The 25,489-nt window shown below is 51.9% G+C and overlaps 2 protein-coding genes and 1 non-coding gene across 7 annotated transcripts in view; 2 read left to right on the forward strand and 1 right to left on the reverse strand.

The window, feature by feature from the left end:
* Positions 1–321, forward strand: part of Fanci (FA complementation group I) — a 55,507-nt gene extending 55,186 nt beyond the window's left edge. For both annotated transcript variants that reach the window (XM_021647040.2, XM_060367397.1), the window contains one exon: positions 119–321. In XM_021647040.2, the coding sequence (XP_021502715.1) occupies positions 119–190 (72 nt within the window). In that variant the 3' untranslated portion in view covers positions 191–321. The remainder of the gene's footprint in view (positions 1–118) is intronic.
* Polg (DNA polymerase gamma, catalytic subunit) lies at positions 79–17,237 on the reverse strand. 4 transcript variants are annotated; one of them, XM_021647041.2, is made up of 23 exons: positions 17,082–17,237; positions 15,620–16,390; positions 12,877–13,072; positions 11,750–11,917; positions 11,523–11,669; positions 11,272–11,351; positions 10,321–10,503; positions 10,068–10,216; positions 9,794–9,920; positions 8,719–8,955; positions 7,345–7,465; positions 7,080–7,157; positions 6,674–6,781; positions 6,082–6,242; positions 5,364–5,417; positions 5,147–5,264; positions 4,565–4,700; positions 4,215–4,461; positions 2,691–2,813; positions 2,378–2,546; positions 2,047–2,255; positions 966–1,126; positions 79–523 (listed from the first exon to the last, which is right to left on the reverse strand). In XM_021647041.2, exons 2-23 carry the CDS (start codon positions 16,228–16,230, stop codon positions 447–449), a joined length of 3,660 nt encoding a protein of 1,219 aa, XP_021502716.1. In that variant the 5' UTR covers positions 16,231–16,390; positions 17,082–17,237; the 3' UTR covers positions 79–446. The 4 variants fall into 4 exon arrangements, with proteins under 4 accessions (XP_021502716.1, XP_060223381.1, XP_060223382.1 ...); XM_060367398.1 differs by having other exon boundaries at positions 10,068–10,237; XM_060367399.1 differs by lacking the exon at positions 10,321–10,503.
* A 197-nt stretch (positions 17,238–17,434) lies between these two features.
* Trnar-ucg (transfer RNA arginine (anticodon UCG)) lies at positions 17,435–17,507 on the forward strand. The gene has a single exon. It is a non-coding gene; the product is annotated as a tRNA-Arg (tRNA).
* The last annotated feature ends 7,982 nt before the right edge of the window (positions 17,508–25,489 follow it).

Below are 25,489 nucleotides of genomic sequence, written 5' to 3' on the forward strand. Positions count from 1 at the left end.
AAAGCCCAAATAGGAGTTAGGTACTACTCTAAATCACCACCTGAGAGGCAGAGGGGAAAAGCATGACTGATACAGGAGTTTTGGTGTTTGTTTTTATTCCCATCACCTTCCCTTCTAGGGCACTGCATCAGCACACACACAGCAGGACAGAGAACCGGCCAAGAAGAAAAGGAAGAAATGCCTGAGTTAATGTGACCTTTGGGGCATCTGCTTCATTTGTGCCCAACAGTACCCTTGTCATACGGCCTGCACTGGTGTTGGTGTCCTGGTTTTGAACACACTGAACTGTGCCTTCTGTTAGAAGGACTCTTCTGGGCAGGTCGTGCTACAGAAAAATGGCTGCCTTAGGCATACCCTTTTGCAAAAAGCACATCTGAAAGCCTGAGTTTAGGAACCAGCAACGCTCCAAAGCTCCACAGGAGCAAATACAGAGCCTCCAGGCAGAGCTAGGGTCCAGGCTGGCTTCGTTTTTCCAAGGAGCCTTTGGTGAGTTCAATTATCTGGTAAATATCCAGTGCTTCACCTGCAAGACAGTGGAAATTGGTTAGGGTGCCTCCAGAACCATGACTGAGCTCAGAAATGAGAATCTGAACGCAAGGGTCAGAAAGATGGTGGGTGGGAACACTGAGAATAACTCAGCAACATTTTCAATATAAAACAAGTTTTCTAACCACTTTTGGGCATTTTCAGCACATATACTTTTTTTCAAAGAATGCACTTTGACTTATACAATAAATCTTTAAATATTTCTGGTGTACTTTTTGAAGATGAATCAGGGTAGATGGAATATTTTAAACTCTAGTATCTTTTTCATTTACTATGAACCACTTTCTGGAGCAATTCCCTTTGTGATTTTAATATCATATTCACTTTAGAATATGGCCTAAAAGTGGATCTCTTCCCCAGAGCCCCAAGGTTCTGAGCCACCTCTCATTCTGTGTATGAAGAACAAAGATTGTGCTCACCCTGGGGAATCCCATATCTCCTTTCCATCCCAGTTGGGTTAGAAGGAGTTTTACAGTCCATGGTCACTTCCTTCCTGAGGCACTGGTCAATATCTACTGCACTGAAAAAGGCGACTGACTGGGGCAGATCATTCAGACCCAGCTTGTAGGCAAACATGCACCTGAAAGAGACCCAGTCTTGGCTCACAGCCATGCCCTGCTGTGAGTCCAGGCTCCTCACTCCAGGAGGAGTAACCAGAGACCCCCCACAGAGCAATCACCCACACGTAGCAAACCACAAGTGGAGGCTATACTGTCTCCACTTTCAGCCTAATAACTCTGAGATACTGAAATACAATTATGGACTCAACACACTTTTCCAGTTTGGAATACTTTATTGATACTAAAAGAATTAATTTCAATTACTGGACCCAAATAATTGAGAATATATGAGAAATAGGTACTGATTTTTAAACCAACCACCCCCAAGCCCAGAAAATAAGAGAGCATGGGTAACAGTGTTGAACTGTAAATGTTATTTACCCATTTCTAAAGATAGATCAACTGTGATCTGGGCACTACCCAGGTTGGTTCTGAGTGGCAGATCAACAGGGAACAGTAATATTTAGCTCATCAATATAACTAAGGTTTTAGTATAAGAAAATACAATTCAACAGGTGTAGTGGTGCTCCCTTTAATCTTACCGACAGCAAGAACTAACATAGAAAGCTGTCTCAAGAAACAAATACAACCCAAAACATAAAACACATGTTTTCTAAATTGCATTTAGGCTTCCTCGTTATTCCTAGGCAGAATAACACCTTTGGCACTTTAAATATTTAGGGGAGAAAAAGATAAACATCTCACTTTTCTGAGTTGAAATGCTTTAGCCATTGATTCCAGGCTCATTATTGGGGGAGCAATAACAAGTCCCTTGACCTTGCCACCACCTGAGTAATTTGGTACTGGCACATGCCACTTTCAGACCTAATAAATCTCTTTTAAAATCTCTTTTTAGGACTTCCATAAACTTTAAAAATAATAAGCTAAACCATTCAGTTCTGAGTTGACAATTCAGACCTGCTCAGTGGGCCCAACATACCTGGTCAGGAGGTTGGTGATCTGCAGTGCCAGGGCAGCACGGTAGCGGTCCTCCTCTCGCACCAAGTAGCGAACCTCATCGTGGATGCTGATGCAGAAGCGCCCATCAATTGCAAATTCCTCAAACAGCCATTTCATGGCCACAAGCATGAGATGTAAGTAGTCTACAGCAGAGCTCTGTACCACCCAGTTCACACGACTAGTCATAAACTAGGGAAGAAGGGCGGACATCGGTGAGGGATTACACTACTCACCATTGCGCTCTAGTCTAGGAACTCTTGCCCTTCCCCTGCCCCTTTTCTCCATGCTCTAAGGGTGGCAAGATACCTCACCTCTCCCTGGACAACTGCGGGCTCCAGGGCTCTGCTGATACAGCAGCCCAGCACTGGGGTACGTGGTTGGTCAGACATGGCAATGCTCTCCAGCTTATTAAACATTTCTGATTCTGTGCCCCCTGTCCATGCTCGCTCAGCAGCCACCTCCCACTTCTTCCAGCGTGACCTGGTGGAACAGAAACCATGAGGTCAGGCTTTGTTAGCATCTCAGTGCTTTAAAAAAAAAAAAAATGTATATATAAATATGTATGTATCAGCCCTTTGGGACCAGCCCACAAGTCCCTGCATCTTAAACACAAAAGGTTCTTACTTCCTTGAAGCTTCTCTTCGAATCATTCGAAGGTCCTGTAGGGAAACCCAGCCATCCTCTGTCTTGTCCACAGGGAGAGCCAACTGTCTCACCAGCCATTCACCTTCGTCTGAAAGCCGGTACCTGTGGGTAGTAGCACCATGTCATTCCTATTAGATGGCCTCTAGAGCACACTCACACTCAATTTCCCAAACACCCCATGGTCATGTGTCTCTCCTGAGGCTAATTTCAGCAGGGAAAGTAGGCTCAAAGAGGCTGAATGACTGGATGGGATCAGCAGCTAGGAAGGGACACAACACAGAAACTGGGGCTTTTGTGTCCCCAAATGCCTGGGCTACATCAGGTTAGCCCAGTAAAGGGCAGATTCCAATACAAGCCATTCCTGGTCGTGCTGTCCCAGGACTTGCCTGCACTGAAGTGCACAATGACCAACAGCGGCCTTCTGTTAGTTCAGGAGGCAGCAAGGAGTAAAAAGTACAGTGGTCCCTGAGGGCAAGAAGGAACCTGAAGAAGCCAAAAACATGACGGCCAAGCCCAGCTTCTTACTGCCCCAGACTCTGAGTTGTAGGCATCCCCAGGTTCCTAAGGGTTTCAGAACCATGTCACCTATTGGAAGGAACATCAGGGCTTCCCTGCAATTTAGGCCTGCTGTTCAAATTCGTGTGATGTCTTTGCTTCTACAACTAAGGCCCAACCTCCTCCTTCCTCGTCACTTTCTTACCTCCACCAGCACACATGCCCACAACACAAAACCTATTAAGACACCACACCCACCTGCTCTGAACAACCAGCTCCTGGTTCCAGGAGCTACAGTTTACACCTGCATTACTCAGCTTTCAGGCTTTCTCAAAGTGAGTGTGCTGAACAGCTTATATCAAGTTGACAAAAAAAACTAGAGTCAGTTGGGAAGCAGGAACTTCAACTGAGAAAATGCCTTCATCACCCGGCCTATAGGCAAGTCGGTAGATCCTTTGTTTTTTACTTAGTGAATGAGCCACCCAACCTACTGTGCGCGAGTCCACCCTAGGCAATCAGCTACACCACACACCCAACAAAAGCTGTCAATGTCCTTCTCTCTTCCCCTGTACGTGACCCTGCTAAAAAGCCTGTGAAGGCCCTGAGCACACAGCATGTAGCACTGCTGGACCAAACAGACCAGAGTAAATTGGGAGCCTGTCTCCTCCTGTCAAGACTAGCCTACACTCTGCATTTGCATGTTTCTATTCCTTTGGTTCCTGTCTATCTGCTCACTCTTATTCCTATGGCCATGAGCATAGGATCCTGAAGCTATTGCAGGCATCACATAATTATAGCTATAGATGACCAATGATGACAGTAAACCCTAAGTACCGCACTACCCTGTGAGGGAAAAACTGACACTATAAAGACCATGTTACAACTCCAAAGGTTAAACCATTCTGCAGCTAGCTTTAGAGGGACAACACAGAGATGATGGAAAAGAAGAGAGCTGTAAAGCAGGCCTGTGGTCATGGGTGCTAATGTGGGTGGAAAAGGGACCCTCACCGGCGGAGGCCCTTCGTGACAGCATACATCTGCTGGGCCTTCTCAGCTGCCTCCTGCTTTGTGAGCCTGTGGTTGAACTGCATCAGTAGGCGCTCAGCAAATGACTGCCCAGCCCCATAGATACGGCCGTAGTTGAAGACCTTAGCATGCTCTCGACTGATGCCTACAGTGGTAGCTGTCTTACTGTGTAGATCAGTGCCCCTGCTCTTCCTGCCCTGCAGTGTCATCCAGCCAAAGGCTGTGCAGCCTGGAGAAGAGAGAACAGTGAGCAGCTCAGAAATAGCTAGCCCAGCCTCCTGGGGCAAGGGTCCTGCCACCTCACCTCTGCCCACACCACAGGCCCAGCTTACCATGCATACCAGCAAAGTGAGCATCTCCAAGTACAGCGGCAATCCACAGTTCCTGTGAGTCCACATCAGCACCCACGAGGACATAGCCAGGGGGAGCCTGCACCATGGCTTTCAACTCACTGCCTACTCGGTCAGGCTGCAGGAAGAGTGAGGTCAGGCCCACCCAGAAGCCCAACTGCTACCCTGGATTTCTAGGACCAGTGCTGACAAAGTACTTGGGGTCTTTCCTGAGGGAAGACTTTAGAGAGTGCCATACAGCCCCGAGCCAGCTTCAGAGATGGCCCCTGTCAGCACTAGGCTGATAAATGAAGATACACTGTATGCCAGACCCGCCCACTGACCTGGCTCATCTAACCTCCATAATAACTATGGCCACTATGTGTGGCATTGACTAGCCAGCAGCAGGCACCTAAAACACATTTGCTAAAGGAATGGATGACATGAAGCCAGATTTGAACCAGAGCCCTGTGCAACCCAGACTTTAGTTTCCTTCTCATGTCCCTTGCTAAAACTCCAAAGGCTCCAATAGTTTCCAGAGACCTAAGAGAGGAAGAGCAGAAGCCAGGAAGAGAGGACATGTACCCGAGCATTGCTGGCAGTGAGCCATGTGGGCTCCACAGCTCGGCGAGTGATGGTGCCGGCAGTCACCACCTGGGGCAAGATGGCCCCATAACGGCCTTCCTCATCGAAGTTAGGGTGCCTGCAATAGGCAGAAGCAGAGACGCCTCAGCAGCTTGCTCTGACGGCAAGGCCCACACCACTCAGCTCTCTATCCCCACGAACACTCAGTAGGCCATACCTGGTCACAGCACGGGGCAGAGCTGACCTGGGGAGCCATACCACCATCTGGGAGCTGTAGGACAAGAAGACTAAAGCTCAGCGCAGCCATGGCTGCATAATCTACCTCATCAGCATTTGCACATGATCAGCCTCAGGGATGGATGCTTTGTGCCTTTGAAGCCTGGCATCAACCCTCTTCTCACTAACCTTACTCAGGATAGGCTCTGGCTCAGCCAAAGGCTAGACCCTACAGGAGGATCTGGGCCCCACAGAAGAATCAGGGTGGGCTATACCAACCCCCTCACAAAGGGCTTATGATCACAACCATGATGGTTGTGGAAACAACCTTTGAGATAAATTCATTTGCTACTGCAGAAAGGGTCAGCTCTCAAACCCTAATACAGGTTAACACATAACCAGCCCTCTAAGGTCCTTATTGACAGCCCATGGTTCCCGCAGTTAAAGTAGGGGGTTTAATGGGAGCTGGGGAGAGCAATCAGAGTCCTACCACACCACTCTATATAATCAGAGAAAGAGGCCGGAGAGGGAGAGACAAACATGCCCAAGATCTGTGTCACCTGGACAAACAGCCAAGCCTCTACACTGTAGCTGTTTTCCTCTCGAGTAGCCCAGGCAAGTGCAGGAAAGCCAGAGTTGGAACGGAGGAAAGGAAGCTTGGAGCTGCAGACTCCTGACGGCCACACCGACAGGCCTCTTGCCACCCCACTTTGGCCTACCTGATACGTTTATGAGCATTCCTCCAAAAAGAAATCATTTTATTTATTTCCAGGGCACGGGGTCCACTGGCACCTCCTGGGCCAGCTTGCAGGGTTCCATCCTCCATCTTGGGCAAGAAATCTTTGGCAAAGGGACTTCCCACATTGTAGTTGTTCCCATCCTGTAGAAGACAAAGAAAATGGGTTGGAAGACAGGCAGCAGACCACCTGCTAGGGGACTGACATGGGCCCTCAGCTTTCTCCCAGCAGAACCTAGAACCTCCAGTAATTGTGGCAATTCCCACCTTAGAATCTTGCACATTTACAAGTACACACATCCAAACGCTAAGATGGTCAGACAAAGCTGACAACAACCAATAAGAGCTACCACACAACAGATACAGTGTCAGACACTTGACATGTCCTTGTCAGTTAATCCCACCAGGACGCCTCTCACCATTCAATTTTCAAATGAAATTCAAAAGCAGTAAGAGACCATAGCCTGCTCCACTATGTCAATCCCACAAAAAGCTGTCTCCTGGTCTGAGCTGCCAATGAAGTTCTACTGTGGGCCATAACCACAGTGAGAACACGAGGAAGGCACAAACTATACCTTGTGAGGCAGCTTGAAAAACCAGCATCCAGGGATATCCACATCATTGTAAGGTCCGTTGCCATGGTGATAAGTGGGCTGGCTGGTTTTGGGGGCACAAGCAGCAGGCTGTGGGGGCCACACACCCAGATCAGGCCCTGTTCCAGCACCTGCATTCAGCAAGGGCCAGGGGGTAGGGGGATGGGAAAAGGGCCTGAAACCGAGTAGGCAAACTGGAAAGTGAAGGAAGGCATGGTCATAGGTTTCCTCCTTGCTCTCCCTATACCCACAGGGCCACAGAGGAACAGGGCACTAGCTCCAAGCCTCCCAAGACCTCGTGCACTCTGGTCGGAAAGAGCTATGTGAGCTAGAGGATGTCCCAGGCGTCCATGACCCACCCAGAGAGCCCAAGCAGGCATCTTCTCACCAGAGCTGGGAGTTGACTCAGTCCTGAATTCTCCATCTTGGCCTCAGCCTCCATTTCTAAGCAGCCTAGCTCTTCTACCTGGATGGGCCCAGGAATCAGGTGTCAGACAAGCAGCTGTGGGCCTGAGTCCACTAGCCCTTCGCGCCACAGAACTCAGACCAGTCTAGTGTGAGCAGCCAGTGGCAGCTCCCATGCAAAAGTGCCCCATTTTCCTAGGAAAACAGACCCCTCCTCCAACAGGCTCACGTTCAGAGCACGTCCTCACCGTCTGCCACATGGCACCACTGTCAGTGAGTGAGAACTCCTCAGCCAGGTCTATCTCCTGGGTCTCCAACTGCTGCTTCCCCTGTTCAAGACAGTGCTTCCTGTACAAGGATTCCACGGCCCTGGGCGGAGAGAGACCTGCTGATTACTGGAGGCCTGCTCAGGCCAGGCAGCTTGCTGGGGTTTTCTACTGCCCCTTTGTTTAGATCTCACTCAGCTCGGAGGAAGGTGTTTAAAGGGGGAGTGGCCAACCCAAACAACGTCTCACTGGTGACAGGCTGGGCTCTGAAAACTAGTCTGACTCAAAATCCAAGCTCCTTTATGCTTGAGAGCCCTGGAAGCAAAGCAGGGGACATCAGGACTGAAGTCACCCTGTGGAGCCAGCTCCTGTCCAGTCAGCCATGAGTGGGCTCAGTGAACAGGCTGGCTCACTGTCCTGACACTGACCTCCAGTGTCCTTGGAACCAGGACTCTGAGCTGCAGTCAGTACCTTGACCTCTCCGTAACACCTGTCTGTCCAGTGTTCAGGGTTTGTTGCCTCAAACAGGTCAACCAACTTCTCTAGGCTCTTGTCAATTATAAGTGTGCATACCAGGCCTGGTAAAATACTTGCCTTCTGTGCATGAGTGAGGACAGAGTTCAATCTCCAGCACCATAAAATTTAAAAATTAAAGCCACCAACCAACCAACTAAATAAATTAATATATAAAGCAGACCAGGTAACTCTCGTACCTATCATCTCAGTAGTGGAAAAGCTGAGGAAAAGGGGGGAAGAGAGTTGGCCAGGTGGTTAAAGAGCACTTTCTGCTCTTCCAGAGGACACAGGCTTGGTTCCCAGCATCCACATGGTGGTTCATGACCATCCATAACTCCAGTTCCAGGGGATCCAACAATCTTTTCTAACCTCTGCCTGCCATGTAAGTAAAAATTTAAAAATAATAGTAATTTAAAAAAAAAAAAAAGAAAAGCTGAGGCAGTAAGACTGCCCTGAGATGGAGGCCAGCCTGGGCTACATAACGAATCCCAGGCTAGCCTAGGCTTCAAAGGGAGCCCATCTCCAAAAAAACGAATACATAATTTTAAAAAGCAAAACTCTCTTCTCATGGAATTGCTTGGAAGCCAAGTGAGATCCGCGCTGCAGAACCCTCAGCTACAGTGGCTGGCATGTGGACGGCACTCAAACTCAAGAAAAGCGGCAAGCCTGCCGATTCCCGGCCACATCCAAAACCTTCCCGCAGCGTTTCTGTGAAGGCAGCTGTGCCGCTGGGAAAGAGAACCAGAACCCAGACGCCGGGACCACAGCTCTTCCCAGCAGCCGTAGCTGACCTTGATTACTCTAGTAAAGAAGGGCCTTGCAGCCAAACCTGGATCTTACCTGTAGGGGCAGGCTATCCCAGCTGACTCTACAGTGGGGTTTCCTGGGGGCTCAGTCAGATTATCTCGACGCCCAGGCACCAGGTAGCCCCAACCATGGGAGTGTGAGTAGTGCAGAGGAAAACCATCCCAGGTCAGCGCCATGAGCTTAGGAGTGACCCGCATCTGCAGGCTGAGGAGGCTGGGGCCTGGCGTCCATGCAGGGTCATCTAGCCGAGGGCACAGCTTCCGGTACCACCTAGTCAGCCCCAGAGGAAAAAAAAGAAGTGTCACACTGGGGAGTAAGAAAGGGTCTTTCTTCCATGCTGTACCCCAGCCCTTCCAAGTCCTCCAGGCGTTCTGGTGATTCAGGCCAAAGATGTTAGTCCTCTCCGGTGGGGTGCTCTGGACCGATATAGTATCTCCTAAATTATTCAGGTTCCCTCAGAAGGCAAAACCCTATGTGTCTCAGTGGCACCCTCCAGTCAAAGCTCCTTTGCAAGCCTCACTGCAGACTCCAAGCAGAAGCAGATCTCCCTTCTGACCCAGAACTCCCACTGTTCTAGACACACAGCTGTCTCTCACAGGCTGTTCACCAGAGCCCGAGGTGACGCTAGCAGCACACACAAGGCATTTGCATCCAGGGTCACAAAAGTACAGCGAGGCTACACCACTGGTCACTATGGAGGTCCTTTTTCTCATCTCTGTCTCTAAGACAGCAATGAAGGGCAGGCGCCTCCTCAAGGAAACGGCCCCTTTATTTCCACAGGCAGAACAGAACTGCCTCGAAACTATAAACTATGTCTCTTACAGGACTGCTTCACTGGCTGGTCTGCACGCCTGCTGCCCCTACAAGGAAGATGAGCTCCATTTGTGCCCCTGCAACTGCCACCGGTGGCATGCATACAGCAGGGGCTCAATGCACTGTGTCGAATGTATCCAGAAAGCTACAGGGGTCAGGGTAAACACAGGCAAGAAGAAATGGAAGGTGGAATGAACGCAGGACAACCAAGGTCTAAAATCTTGAAGAGGCCCAAACAAGGAGTGCCCTGAGGATCGTGCAAGACAGCCTCTATGCCAGAGAGAACCAGTCTCACCCCGGGTGTCCAGGAAGGTGCTGGAGTCGCTTAGGCAGGGTGTCTAAGGTGTTCTTCAGCTGCTGTAAACGGGTGCGGGCCATTGCACCTTGCTGAAGCTCCTCTTCCTCGCTGGGTGGTCCAGGATCTGCGCGGGGCTCAGGAGGTTAGGCCCCGAAGGGACTCACAGGTCTGAAAGACTACAGCAACCCCTCCCAAGGGACCCCACCCCCACCCCTGGGTCCTAGGACTATCCCAGAGATACCCTGTCCCATATCCCACCTCAGCTTCCCACCTTCCTGATCCGTGGGCTCCCCAGAGGGCCCAGCTCCCTCGATGGGCAACTTGCTGGCTGAGGCCGGCTTCTTCACCTTCTTTGCCTTTCTCTGCTTAAACTCCTGCAGATCCCACTCTAGGTCCCAGAGCCAGGGGTCGTCTTTGTACCTGCAAAGCCAGTCCACCAGGCTAGAGTTAAGGCTGAGCGAAAAGCCGAGGTCTCCTGCCCGCCTGTCCCCTGCCTTGACCCAGCCTGCCCCAAACCTGACTACCTCTCCCCCGAGAACAACTGGCAGGCGTCATTAGCCAGATCCATCAGCGACCTCTTCATCTCCCCCTGCAGCTCCTCATACGTGCTCTGGGCCTCAGACAGGTAACGCTGCCAGTTCTGGTTGACGGGCAGGTACGAGACACCCATCTCCAGCATGCCAGCCAAAGTCACTGGGTGGGGGCACCTTAGGGACAGGCAGGAAGGGCTGCCATAAATGACCACGGGAAACAAGGCGTGGGCCCAGTTCCCAAGACAATTTGACAAGTTCAACCCAACCAGCCATGTGGCACAGCTCTAAAATCGGACAGGCTTGCTCTCAGCTTGACTGCTACCCAACCCTGCATTAGTCACCTGGCTTCTCTGGGCCTCGGCTCCTCTACTTGTAACATGCAAATAACATCCCCTCTTCAGGGGTGATAGGAAAATGATGTAATTAATTAAAAAAAAAAAAGAAAGAAAATGATGGATGACAAAAGAAAGAATGAGGACCACTGAGAGAAAAGTCTGTGCCAGACACTGTGCTAACAACCCCATACATGCCAGTGACTGCGTATGGACCTCACAGCCAGGAACAGAGTAGACTTGTGTGTATTTTTTCATGAAAACACTGAGGCTCACAGAAACCAAGTTACTTGTCTTAGGTCATTGAGGATACAGCAGCCAAGGTTTGAACCAGGTCTGAATAACAATCATCACTGACCATATCATCAGACTGGTTCACTAAAAAACACAAGACAGAAAGTTGGGACCACACACATGAGATGAGCCCCTAGAGCTCCAGAAACCCTGGAGTGCCCAGAGGTGCCCACATGGATACTACTGAATAGAGGGGCTCCATTCTTTCAGCCCAGAAAAGCTAGTGAGCACCCTGAGGAAGAGTCAGCCCCACCTGACTGTAATGGGATGAGTACCAAACCTCCCCACCCCCGGGAGTTCACCTGGCTCCCCTCACCTCTCCAAGAAGAGTGGCAGCTGTTGCTGGAAAACCTCATAGGTGGCCCAGACATCACGGGCACAATACTGCATCAGATCCTAGCACAGGTGACAAGAACTTGTTGGAGGGGGCACAGGGCGGGACAGGGACAACCACCTGCTACGACTGCCACGTCTCAGGGGCAGCCCCAACAGCTGGCCCTCTCCACGCCCAGCTGCAGGTCAGTCGCAGCCCGTGTGTCTTGAGGTCTGAGCCAGCAGCACACCTACCTGGAAGTTCTCCCGTATATCCCTCAGGCTGCCCTTGACGAACAGTTCCCGAGGCTCCTTCTCTAAGGGAGGTCCTCCCACATAAAGTCTGTGCACGTCTGCAAGATTATTGGCACTGCTGATGTCTATCCAGTCCCAAGACGAAATCTGAGAGACCAGAGGGAGGTCAGCCCAACAGGTAGACCAGTGACGGGGCGCCGAGCGGACGCAGTCCCACGCGCACTCACCACTGGACTGCTGCCTTTCCTTTGGAACTTGTGACCTCGCTGTGCGGGGCGCTGAGTCTTGCGCTTGCCCTGCTTCTTCGCTGCCATCCACAGACTGCGCTGGAAGCTGCTCAGCCCTGAGATGGCCATGTGCATGCTCATAGTGTCCAGAAAGCGCATGCGGGAGCCCTGAGGGTAGGGCAGAAAGGAGGCGCTGCAACAGAGGGGCTGGCTGGCCACTGCTTCAGTGGTGGGTATTGACCCCCGCCCTACCTTAGCATCTCATGTAGCCTCCCCCCCCCCACAGCCTCCAACACAAAACAGAAGTCCCATGCTTGCCCTAACACCTGCCCAATTCCTGAACGTGCAGAGCTGGCTCAGTACCAATGTGCAAGCACTTCGAGCTTCCAGCGACAGCTCTGGGCAACTCTGGATAGATGAACTACAAGACCTTCAGAGCCAGGGGCCAGGCCCCCAGCTCTGGTTCTGACCCTACCCCCACATGCTGTGGAGCCTGGCAAGTCAGCAAGGCTGGCTATGCCTTAGTGTCGCCCTGCTCTTCCCCTTAGCCAGCTGTGAAGATTCAAAGAAAAGGTGTTTTTACAGTCTAAGAACTAGCACACACCAGGCAGTCTGACTGTCTGACATGTGTGCTATTCAAACTCTCCTCAGAGTCCACTGAAGGAGCTTCTGCTAGCTCTCTTTACAGAAAAAAAAAAAAAAAAAAAAAAAACAACTGAGCCTTAGCTATGTTAAGAGGATCATACTGCCCATCAATGGCTGAGGCAGGATGTGGCCCAGGCTGCAGGTAGGAGCCCCTAAAAGCTCTAAAATGCCACACAAAGGTAAGAGCCATTTGATCCTGGAACAACTCCCAGTCCTGCGCCAGCACAGCTGTGATGGAGCTCCTTGCAACCTTTGGAGAACAGAGGTGTCATAACGGTTTCAAACACCACACTAGTGTTTTAATTCTGTTCTGGAGGTCCAACAGCTGCACAGAGACCAAGCAGGGCTGGTCAACAGACGTCCCTGCTGATGCTGCAGAGAGCGTGGAAACAGTGGCCAAGAAGGCAAGGCTTTCCCCTAGCAAAGGAGACGCGGCCCCTGGCCCACCTTACGAAACAGAATACCATTCCCACGAGCCGTACCTGAATCAGATACTGCTCCCTGATATGGGCCCGGTCAAAGGAGACATTGTGCCCCACCACTAACCGCTCCTGCCAGTCCTGCTGTGTGGAGCTGCCGGCACCAGCAGAGACCTCCAAGGGGATTAGGTCAGCCGGCGATAGCTGGCTGGTCCAGGAGTAACGCTCTTCCACCAGCCGCCGGCTGCACCAGGAATACCTGAAGGAGGGGAGAGGTGGGCAGGTTTACCATGAAGGGCTACACTTGTGCTCCATACCACCCAGGCATGCCAGGTCCCCAGGGGGTGCTACTCACTCTCACAGAAGCCAGGGGATCATTGAGGAGAGAAGTTGCAAAGCCTTTTTCACTATTCAACTCCCACAGTTTAACACAGAGCTAAATGCTACGCTACTGGGTGCCATGTGCAGGAAGGCGTGCGGGCCCAAAGCTGAGTCTGCCGCTAGCTCTGTGGCCTTTATCAACATGACCAACCCCGTGTGTCTTTAAGCACAAAACAGCTAATGTTCCAAGTGCTAATAAAGGAGACAGTTGGTGATACAACCCAAGGTGGAGAATTTTTCACTGAACGTGGCAAAAAAGAAAAAAAGGAAATGACAAATGCTGTGTACACATACACGGTGAATCGTCTGACGGCTGCAAAGAGTCTGAAGGACAAGATAAATCATGCACCTCACACGAGCATCTGCCCTCAGTGAGATGCCACAGAGCTCCTCAGGATGAGAGAGCATGCGCATGTGCCGGAGTGGGTGTGGGGAGACAGATGAGTGCTATCTGTAGGGCCTGACACTGACTCAGGGAAAGGCTAGTATGCTCGAGGTCCCAGAGTGGGGAGAACGGCCCCTGCAAAAGCCCTGCCACAAGCCACACCCACTTCCAAAGACTGAGGCCACACAGTGGACAAATCGGCTCTGATGGAGCACCCTGTAGCCTTTAGGGAACACAAGAGTGATGTGCCTCAAGTTTCCAACAGCAAAACTAGCCTCTTTAAGCCTGGCAAATCTATCACACACTCCACGGTGGGGCTGCATAAGGCAGCCAAGCTGGAACCCTTCCTCTTTCACCCCAGCCCGTCAAAGCCATTTGAAACAACGTTAGCTCAAGAATGCTAAATACATGAAGCTATGAGGATGACAAGGACTTCTTCAGTCATGCTGGTGTCTGGAGACAGGCCTGGAGCTGTGCGTGAAGCCATCTTAATATAAACTTACTTGTGAGTAAATAAAAAGGAGACGGGGGGGGGGGGGGGGGGGAGAGCCAAAATTAAGATGAGCTGGAATCCATGATTTCAATTCTAAAGTTGTCCTTGGTCTCCGAAATGCCAAGGGTCTGGATGATATCCATTCAGGTGAATGACTGATCAAAGCCCTTACCAAAAGCCTTTGGGAACCTCCCTTGTGGGAGGCTCAGCTGTCCAGGCTTCCACCTAACTGCTACAAGCTGTGCTGGCCAGGTTATCCAACCGTGGGGCAGAGGCACGCCAGGTTAAGTGTGGACTGCTCTGGAGGTACTGCCCGCAGCTACTGCCCGCAGCCAGTACAGCAGACTACTAAGAGAAAGAGGTCTTTGCATAAACCCGGGCCTCAGCACTGGCTCTGCCACCAGGCAGACTAAGCAATGCCCCTAACACCCCTGGCAAAATGGAATGAGAATGAAGGCAGAATGGGAAGGAAAAGAGAAAGAAGTTAAGTGAGGAAGGTGGAAAGAGAGAAAGGGGGACTTGACTTCTCCAAAACCTGACCAAAAAAACTCGTTATCACTGGCTTCTTTTCAGCCACCAAAGCCTACTTTATCTTTCCAAACGATGGCTGGTATTCCCCTTGACTCTGGCCACCAAGTTACACAAGCCCTGTGGTTCTTATCGTAACTTCAACTAAGTGAATGCAAAATCATCTAGATTTGCTCTTTTTAGCCATTAATGCCTACCTTATCTATTTAGCCATGCTTTCACCATTTTCAACTGCATATATAACATTTCGCAGCTTTCTTTACAAAGATGTAGCTTCCAATAGGAATAAAGAAACTGCCAACTTTTTTGCTGGCCAGGCCTGAAAGCATTAAGGTTGTAAATAGTATTTTAATCCTGGAATGAAGAATAAAAAAAAGGGGAGAAACAGTACTGCCATCATTGCTTGAAAAAGAAACCTGGGTAGCACTTAGAAAGTTATTTAAAAAGAAGAACCTGTTTGGGACCAAACTAATGACTTGGAAGGAAGTAGTATTTCTGAGCTGGGAGTGGGCAAGCCTAGGCCAGCTCCAGGGGCACTTGGAAAGGTTGAACAGGATTTGGTCTGGCATTTACGGAGGACACTGGAGACGGTGAGCATTTTAAACTGCCTAGAACAATCCCGCCAAAAGGAACATCTTCCTGTCCAAAATAACCATCAGCATTCCCAAAACCAAACACGGTGCAAACGTCTTTTCAGACTAACTTCTCACGGAAGCTGCTTGGGGCCAGGGGTTGAGGCACAAACTGGTGGTCAGTCTCAAATGGTCTGTCTGTCTCAAAGGCAATGCTATCTCTGCATGGCCCCTGCCATTCCCTGGGGTGTTGTCTAGAGCCTGTGTATCTTCCCACCAGAGCTGAGCGTCACAGAAGCAGGATTAAGCAGGTTTTAGTTCACCACATCAGCAGTCCTTAAATGAGCATCCAGCACACAGCAGGAATTCGGAAAATGTTCACTAAACCGAAAGGTTTAAGTTGGGCCCCCTACAAATGGTAGTCCCCTGTTCCTGACCCCGACTTACCAGGCCGAGGGGGATATGGCCACCGCCAAAGTGGGGCAGGTTCCCTCTGCCAAGCAGACCTCCACGTCGAACACCAGGGCCTGCTCCTCGGGGATGGCCACGGGTTCGGCCTCCCCCTCGGGGCCGTACCGGGTCCAGCCCTCCGCCCAGGCCCAGCTCTGGGGCTGGGGCGGCAAATGGGTCTCCAATAACGAGGCGGCCGCCTCCAAGTAAGGCAGGCTCTGCTTCTGGGCCACGAGGCGGAAGTGCTGGTCGAGGTCGCCCCCGAAGAGCCGGGGCAGGCGCAGCTCCACGTCTGGCAAGAGCGTGGACGGCTGCCCCCAGAGCCCGTGCTTCTGCAGGTGCTCGATGCTGCGGCGTACCGCGGCCTCGTCGGGGGCTTCCCCTGCGCACCCGAAGATTTGCTCGTGCAGCCCTTTCGACAGCATCTGGATGAGCAGAGGGTTGAGCCGCTGCTGCTGCCTGTCCTCGGAGGAGGGCGCTGGCGACTGCGGCCGCCCGTCGCTGGGGACGGGGGCGAGGACGGAGCTGGAGACCCAGCGTCCCGTGGCTGGCCCTGGCCCTGAGCCGACCTTGGCGCTGGCCACCTTCTTCCAGAGCAGGCGGCTCATGGTTGGTGCAGGGAGCCCCCCGCTGTGAGTCGGGACACCTGGCCTTGGGCTCCAGCTTGACAGCTTTTACTGGCCGAAAGACTCAGGGAGAGACACGTCCCCTCTCTGTGTTCCTGTCAGTGAAATAGGTCTCACCATGCCTGCCCTCCTCACACAAATCCTAAAGGAAATAGATGACAAAGTGTTATTACATGTGGCGTACCCCTGGACAGACAGCTTAGCCCTCATTAAGCACTTGCCGCGTGCCTAGCATTTTCTCCACTTGATCTTGGCCAAAGGGCCAGAGCGTGTGGGCACGCTTTTCGGTTACGCCTCCAAACAACCTTAGGTTTGAAACGGCACTGCCCCTCCCGAGGGAAGGGCCACCCAGGCTCGTCAGTGAACTTGGAGAAGCCGCTGGAGATGCTGGAATCGGGAGACGCAGTCCAGACTTTCGGCTTTCTCCAACTGCGTGACCTTGGGCGAGCTCCTTAGGCCCCGACTTCCTCCTCTGTGGAATGGGGCTGAGGGCTCTACGGGCCGCCGAGCAGTGCCAGAGGGCGCGCTCGTCGCGCGGCCCTGACCCCAGCAGGCGCCGGGCGGACTAACTGCCAGCATCACCCGCGGCTGGCGGCCCCGGGGCCTAGCGCCCGGCTTCAAGCCCGCCGGCTGGGCCAGGGCCCCGGGGTCCCCGCCCGCACCCGGGCCGGCCCAGGGCGCCCCGTCTGGGGGCGGCCACACCGGGCAGTCGCCGCAGCCGACGCCACCGCGGCGCGCCCCGGGGGCCGGCCGCCGCCCTGCTCCGGGCCGCGCTCCCCGGCCGCGGACGCCGCCGCCGCGCCCGGCCTCCCCCTGCCGAACCCGCCGGAGACCTCGGTCCGCTCCGCGCTCCCCCGACTGGCGGCGGCCCACGGCGCTGGCCACGACGCGGCGTCCGCTCCGCGCGGCCCACGCAGCCCCCGGCCGGCGCGCGGGCACGCCAGCAGCCGCAACTTCCCGTCTGCGGGGACCGGTCCCGCGGCTGCCCAGAGGCGGGCGGGAGGCTCCCCCGAGCGCCCAATGGGAGCGCCGCCAATGGAGCCGCCCGCCCGCGGGGGGAGCGGCGGGGACTTCCGGGGGCGGCCCTTCAGGATCCCCCTCTCCCCGGGGGAAGATGGATCGGTCTGAAGCCCGGCCGCCGGCGCGTCGGCGCTTTAAGCGAAGGAGAGGCACCTCCGCTGCCGGCGGCCGCGTGGCCTAATGGATAAGGCGTCTGACTTCGGATCAGAAGATTGCAGGTTCGAGTCCTGCCGCGGTCGGGCGGGGAGTTTGCTTTATTTTACCCCTTCCCCTCTCGTTGGAAATGAGTCGTAGACGAGGGGCGTGAGCAGCTTCTCCCCTGCGCTGAAATCCGGGGGCGTAGCCGCGGCGGACGGTCCCCTCCGAGAGGGGCGCGGAGCACGTGCCTTCCGAAGTTCGGATCCGCCACCTTCCGGCCGCCGCCGTCCGGCTCGAAGCGGACCCTCCTGTCCCGGGCGGAGCCGGTGCGCCTGGCCGGTCGTGCCCAGCAGTGGCCCCACAGCTGCGCGCATCCCCGCCGCCGGGTCCTGCCAGTCTCCGCGTGTGCCCGCCGCCTGCTGCTCCTGCTGTCTGCCCACAGTGAGGCAACCCCGCGCCGACCCCCACGCTGAGAGCCAGCAGGAGGAAGGGGCTCCGACTCCTTCAGGGGTCGAGGCTGGCGCGGGGACCGCCGGCTTGCTCGGTGACACTAGGCCAACACCCTTGCATAGACCCCTTCTCCTTTCTCCTCTTCTCAGTTCCTTTCCCTTTTTTCTATTGTTACTGACACAAAATGCTTTTTTGTGTGTTGCCGGTTTTAGACACACACACACACACACGAACCAGAACCAAGCGGAGATTCCTTATGTTATTCTTCTTGTTTTCACGTAACTTTGCACAGCTGGCGTCTCTATAAAGTGACAAAAGGAGAGGTTCTCAGCCCGGGGAGCTTCATTTTTTATCTTTTAGTCTCCTATTGAAATCCAGCCCCTTCACCTGTGGGCTCAGGCCAGCTGCCACGTGGCGCTAGCCACACCTGTGTCTTGATCACAGACTTTTCATGGCACATTACACTTGCTGCAAGTTTTTCAGAACTTCGCTCATCGCGCTGGTGCCGTTCTTCAAACAGCAGCGGTTGCAAGGAGGCAGCTAGAAACTGTGATTTAATGCATCAACAAGACACACATAGGCGACACAGGCATCTTCAGTCCCAGCAGAGGCGGTTGGGTGTCTGTGAGTTTGAGCCCTCCGTGTGGGCCAAGGTAATAGCTCAGTGGGTGAGGAGCTTTTGCCTTGTAAGCGTGAGCACCTGAGTTCCACCTCCAACACCCACACACACAAAAAAAGCCCAGGGTGGTGCGGGCTCCTGGGACCCAGAAACCCACAGGTCCCAGCTAACCTGATCTCATCAGCAAAGCCTGGGTCCCAGGGAAAGGCCTGGTTTCCAAAAGCAGGATAAACAAGTCCTGAGAAAGAACGCCCAAGGTTGACCTCTGGACCCCGAATGCACATGCCTGTGTCCAGCTGACCTCTGACCCATACCCACAAAGGAACAAAACACCCTATCAACTGCCAGGGCAGCCAGTTGCATCTTATCTCTCTCTCTCCAGCTGCAGCTCCTGCTGAGAGTGAGTGTGTGTGTGTGTGTGTGTGTGTGTGTGTGTGTGAGGGGGTTGTCGGGGGAGTTTTCTGTTTACTTGTGTATTTTTGAGGCAGGGTCTCACTCTGCAGTCCTGACTGGCCTGGAGCTCACTGTGTAGACCAGGTCAGCTCTCACTCACGGAGATGGACCTGCCTGGGTCTTAGAGCCTCTGTAAAGCCCACGAGAGAGTTACTAAAAGCGCTGGTCACGTGGTATAGTGTTGTAAGGTTTTCAACTCTCGTGGACGCAGCCCCCACCTCCCTCTCTCAACTTGGAACTTCCCATCCTCCTGCCTCCACCTCCAGAGTGCTAGGATCACCACCCCTGCTTTATGAAGATGACGGCCCCCGTGGACTAACGGAAAAGCATCGACAGGTGTCCTCCTTAGCTGGGGTTAGGAAGCAGGAACTCATATCGTCACCAGGAAGTTAGCAAGTATCAGGAACGCAGGAAGAGCAGGCTGGGACGGGAGGGCTCCTGGGCCAGTGTGGAGTGACACAAAGCCTGCCTGGCAGCCTACGGACTACCAGATGGTGCTGGGGAGCAGGGCTGACGATGTCAGGGTCTGCCATTATGCCATGCACAGTGGCTTAGTGGGGTGCCCTCCTCTCTGGGCTCGGGTCCCAGACAGGCTCTCTCGCTGAAACTGGAACTCCCCAGTTCAGCTAGGCCTGGCCGGGGATGTCCCCAGATCACAGAAGAGTAACGCCTGACCTGGTATGCTATGCACAGCAGTAGGGGGCAGGCGGAGAAACCCCTCAGATGTCTCAAAACAGAGAGAGCAAGAGGCGTACTCCCAACAGCACTTGGGAGGTACAGGCAGGAGGATCAGAAGTTCAGAGTCATCCATGGCTACATAAGGGATTCAAAGCCAGCCTGAGATGCATCAGACCCTGTGCGCCCCCCCCCCAAAAAAAAAAAGACTAAGAAAAGAAAGTGGGGGCTGGAGAGATGGTGCAGAGGTTAAGAGCACTGGCTGCCCTTCCTAGAGGTCCTGAGTTCAATTCCCGGCAACCACAGGGTGGCTCACAACCATCTATAATGAGACCTGGTGACCTCTTCTGGCATGCAGGCATACATGCAGGTAGAACACTATACATAATAAATATGTCTTTTTAAAAAAAATGGTATGCATGATAAGTAAAAAGAAAACAATGTATAAGAGATATTTATCAAGTTATTTTTAAAAATACTGGTCAAAGTACATTGTATGCATGTATTTATAACATCATTGTTCTATATAATTAATATATGTTAATTTTTAAAAGAGAAAAATGTGTGTGCCATGGATGTTTCCAGCATCCCAGATTATTGGAGAGCCAAGGTAAAGGATTGGGTGCAGAGGGGATGGCAACAGTGACAGTCCGTGTCCAGCCCCGTCTCCTCCGAGTGCAAAGTGCCTCAGTGACAAAAGAAAAAGAAAAGAAAAAGAAAACAAAATGAGAATTCTTTCTAGGATCAGTAACAAAAAACCCCAGCTCAACCTGGGCTACAAGAGACTCTGCCTCAAAGCCACTCCTCAGATGGCTGTGGTGGTGCAAGCCTGCAGTTCCAGCTATGGAGGCAGAGGCAGGCTGAGCTCTTTGAGTTCGAGGCCAGCCTGGTTTACATAGTGAGTTCCAGGACAGCCAGTGCTACAGAGTGAAACCTTTTCTCAAAACAACAACAAAACTGAAACTACTCTCTCCCACATCCCTTCTTCTGCTCCCCACAAAAGCACAAATAAAATGATAGATAGATAGATAGATAGATAGATAGATAGATAGATAGATAGATAGATAGATAAAATCTGGGGCCAGCAATATGGCTCAGCAGATAAAGGTGCTTGCTGCCAATCCTGAAAATCTGAGTTCGATCTCCAGGACTCATGTGGTGGAGAAAAAGAGCTACATCCTGAATGTTCTCCTCTGACAGCCATGGCACCGTGGCACACATGCATTGGGGTGCCCTTTGGGTGCACCGTGTAAAGACTGCCTTTGTATTATTCAAATGCTAGTCTCTGTACCAGCAGAGAGATGGGCACAGGCTGGACTCTTCTGTTGCTTTTCTTTGGCTGCATCATATTTGGTAAACTCCCCCTCCAACACCTTCTGATTGGTTTAATAAAGAGCTGAAGGGCCAATAGCTGAGGCAGTAAAGGCCGGGGGGGGCAGGAGATAGGAACTCTGGGAAAGAATCAGCAGCTGGAAGCAGAGAAGAAGCCATGCTGGGATGAAGGAAAAGTAACGGGGGGAGGGGAGTATTTGTACACAGACATACGAGCATGTAGAGGTTGCTGTTTGGCTTGTGCTAGGTGTGATGGTTAGTCTTGTCAACTGAATCAATGAGCAGCTAAGAGACGTGTCTCTGGGACATCTGTGAGGTCACTTCCTGGGAGGACTAAATGAGGGGAGACTCCCCAGAGTGGGAAGCCCCTTCCAGCTGAAACCCAGAGACTAGGAGATCCCAAGGGGAAGCATAGTGCTTTCAGCCTATCTGCGTTCATTTCTTGCCATAAGATACTAATTAATAAAGCAACGGTTTTTTTTAACCCCGCTAGCTTCCAAAATAATCGACACAGAGAGACCATGATTTCTTTTACAAGCTTAAAGCATCGGAGCTGGGCATGTTCTTCTGTTCCTTCTCTCCTAGTGGTCCTCTCTCAGCCTCCCCCCCCCCCGAAAGCCTGGGGACCAGACATGCCTGCGATACACAGAAAGAGGTGCAAAACACACAATAAATTAGCAATTTTCTAATTAAACACACAGCTCACTTTTAATGTGTAACTTAACGTGTTAACAAATAAGAATCCTTACAAAGGGCCTGGTTAAACTTGATGCACCTGAGAACCAAAAAGAAGCCAAAAAGAAATGCCAGTGGGAGGCCTCGGGGGATGGTGAGAAGCAAAAAGAGAGGAAAGAATATTGTGTACGTGGATAAGATTGCATTTTTTTAAAATACTGAAAGAAGGCTAGAGAGCTGCTCAGCCGCTGAGAGCACTTGCTGCTCTTGCATAGGGCCCAAATTTGGCGCGTGACATTTCCTAACTGGCTGTAACTCACTTTCCATGGGGCTCTGTCGCCCTCTTCTGGCCACTTTGTGTATTGCAGGCACATAGTACATGTATACATAATAGGCAAACACACACACACATAAAATAAAAATAAATCTTTCTTTAAAAGAGAAAGACTAGCAAACTGCTGTCTCTGATAGAACATTGTGTACTTACAGATGCTGGACATACTCAGCAAATACTGACTTTTAGAAGTGTCATTTCTATCCATTACTGAGGAAAGGTCCCTACAAAGACAGGTACTAAAAAACATGGGTCCATCCTGGGAGCCAAGTCATCACGTCTTTCTAGACAGAAGGACAGAACTCTCTGCTGCTGGAGGATTTATGTATCGATAGGCTCAGAGCCATGGCCCCGGGCCCTCCAGCTTGTTGGGGGCTTGTTTGTTTGCTTGCTTGCTTTGGTTGTCCTGTTAGTTTTTGAAACAAGGTTTTATTATGTAAACCAGGCTGGCTTTGAACTCATAGTTATCCACCTGCCTCTGCCTTCCAAGTGCCTGGATTAAAGATGTGCATCACCACAGCCTACTAAAGTGCTCATTCTGCAGGATCCAGAGTGAACAGCGTCCTATGTGGGAGGAAGCTACTGCTGAATGCTGAGGAAGCTCTGACCTTCAGCGCTGACCTACAGCAGCTCTCTGGAGCCCACAGTACGTGTCCTACCTGCCTGAGTCAGGAAATGGGTTTCTTGCCACTTATATGTCACATATCTTCAGATCAAATCATCTGCCTTGCCAAGTGCAGACAGCATTAAGGGAATGATCTATTTCTCTCTTACAAAGACATGGCTTTGAGGAGCAGCTAGGGCCAAGCCCTCAGGGTCAAGGATATCTGTGGAAACGCTCTTGCCCTTCTGTTGCGGGGAAGCATGCCCCCCCCCCCCCCCTCACTCCATCCCAGGAACAGGAGTGCCTAAGTCATTCATCCTTTTAGCAGGGGGGAAAAATGAGACCAAGATGGGAATGGAGACAGGCATTTACAGCCATGAGAATCCCCCCGCCCCATTCTGTGTCTAGAGGCAAAGAAGCTTGTCACTCTTGCGAGTAATTGTCAAAATTTAAAAAGAATCGTCAGGTGTTGGTGGCACACACCTTTAAACCCAGCACTTGGGGAGGCAGAGGCAGGTGGATCTTTGTGAGTTTGAGGCCAGCCTGGTCTACAGTGTGAGTTCCAGGACAGCCAAGGCTACAAGGAGAAACCCTCCCTGGAAAAGCCAAAAATAAGTAAATAAACAAATAAAAAGAAAAAGAAGATTCGCTGCCTATCCCTTCAGGATCAACCTGGGCCTATATGCTTCTCTGGAAGTGCTGTTCCCCTGGTCGTCTGTTGTTCCCACCACACCTCACCATTCTCTCTCTCTCTGAAAGAGCGGCAGACTGTGGTTAGCGAGGATCACGGAAGGATCACTGTGGGAGCACCAGGCAGGGCTGCAGCTCCAGCTGGCTTCCCACGCTTGCAGAGCAAGCCCTTTGCTGACTGGCAGCCATTGAGTCCTGCCAGGAAGTTCACAAAAGTCAGCCAGTCCTGTGGGGCCTGACTTCCAAGGAAATGTCCATGCTCCCCCGGCCACAGCTGCCTGCGCCCAAGGTGGCTATGGACCAGCCAGACTTGAAAGATGGCAACTTGAGTCAATGAAGAGAAGCTCAGCCAGCAGATGGGCCGTGGCGGTGTTTTGGTTTGGTTTGGTTTGGTTTGGTTTGGTTTGGTTTGGTTTGGTATTAGTTTTGTTTTTTGTTTGTTTTGTTTTGTTTTGTTTTGTTTTTTGCCAACCTGACACAAGCTATAGTCATTTGGGGAAAGGGACTCTCAATTGGGAAAATGCTTCCATAAAATGCTTGCCCTATAAGCAAGTCCTAATAAGTGGTTGATGTAGGAAGGCTCAGCCCATTTTGGCCTCCTGCTCAGTCTCTTTTGAGTCTCTAGAATGATCACTGATCGCAGCCTCCCTCTGGACTCCCGAGGTGCCTATGCACGGATCACACAGACAGCCCGGACAGCTGTGCTTTGCCTTTGTTTTCTGCGGTTGTTTGGACAGTATTTAGCTAACCAACCCAGGGTGACCCGGAACTCCCCATCTTCCTGCCTCAGCCTCCTGAGTGCTGGGGGTGTAGGTGTGGGCCACTACAGCCAGTGTTGGTCAACTTTCTCCTGCTCTGAAGAGCTCTGGGCGTGGGGCGAGTGTGTGTTCTCTTCTATCCCTCATGGCGGTCTACAAGAGAAATGTTAGTAGTTGAGGTTATAATGCTGAGTCCCCGGTTGACGGCTCTGTCTGGGGAAGGCTTATGAGGTATGGCCCTGTTGCAGGAGGTGTGTGATGACTATTCTTGGGTGTCAACTTGACTCTATCTGGAATTAACTGAAAACCCAAGCTGCTGGGCATACATACCTGTGAAGGATTTTTGTTGACTGAATCATTTGCTGAGGTTAGAAGCCACATAAATCCAAATCCCTTGAGGTCAGAAGACCTACCACAAACCCGAGCCATGCCTTCTGGTGGCAGCCTATAAAAGACAAGGAAAAAGGATGCTTTGGTCTTTGCCTGCTTGTCCTCATTCTCACCCTCATTCCTCCCTTGGCTTTAGAGCCTACTTCTTCAGGCTTCTGATGTATACAGAAGACCAGCTGAGGCATCCGGCCTCGAGGAATGAACCACGACTGTGTCCTTGGACCTTCTGTTGGTAGTCAGTGATTGCTGGATTAGCCAGACCACAGCCTGTAAGTCACTCTAACAAATCCCCTTTATGCATAGATAGATTCAGTCTATTAGTTCCATTCCTCTAAAGAAGGCTGGCTGATTCAGAGTGTGTCAGGAACAGCAGTCTTTAAGAGTTTAAAGACTTGAGCCATAGCCAGGCATAGCTTAATCCCAGCACTCAGGGAGACAGAGGCAGACAGATTCTCTGTGAGTTCGAGGCCCACTCTGGGTAGTGCCATCCCTAAGCGGGTGGTCCTGGGGTCTATAAGAAAGCAGGTTGAGGGCTGGAGAGATGGCTCAGTGGTTAAGCTCCAGTACAGAATATGTAGCAGAAGAGCACTGTCTGCTCTTCCAGAGGTCCTGAGTTCAATTCCCAGCAACCACATGGTGGCTTGCAACCATCTATACAGGGATCTCATGCCCTTTTCTGGCATGCAGGTGTACATGCAGTCAGAACACTCACATACATAAGATAAATAAATAAAATTTAAAAAAGCAGGTTGAGAAATCCATGATGAGAAACCCAGGAGGAGCAAGCCAGTAAGCAGCACTCCTCCATGGCCTCTGCCCTCCTTCCTCCAGATTCCCAGCCTCTTTGAGTTCCTGTCCTGACTTCCTTCAGTGATGGAAAAGGATAAATCAACTTCCTCCCCAAGTTGCTTTGGTCACGGTTGCTTTCATCACAGCAATGGAAACCCTGACTAAGACACCTTCTGTTCTCCATAGCTTGGGGGTTGGGGGGCACAGTGGTGGTACCCCCCCCCCCATAATTCCAAGCAGGAGCTTGGAAGCAAAGGCCAGGTCCAGCAGAGGATACGTAGCAGACACAGCTGTACACTTGTGGTGGCTATGCT

Source organism: Meriones unguiculatus, chromosome 14 (genome assembly GCF_030254825.1).
Source record: "Meriones unguiculatus strain TT.TT164.6M chromosome 14, Bangor_MerUng_6.1, whole genome shotgun sequence".
NCBI classification, from domain to species: Eukaryota; Metazoa; Chordata; class Mammalia; order Rodentia; family Muridae; genus Meriones; species Meriones unguiculatus.

Bases quoted from the DNA above. Each gene is read 5' to 3' on its own strand.
- Polg (XM_060367398.1), bottom strand. From the start codon at position 16,230: ATGAGCCGCCTGCTCTGGAAGAAGGTGGCCAGCGCCAAGGTCGGCTCA. The intron at 11,352-11,522 runs GTAGGTGTGCTG...CACCTGTGCTAG, and splicing joins ATATACGGGAGAACTTCCAG to GATCTGATGCAGTATTGTGC. The intron at 4,462-4,564 runs GTAAGCTGGGCC...TCTCTTCTCCAG, and splicing joins TCACTTTGCTGGTATGCATG to GCTGCACAGCCTTTGGCTGG.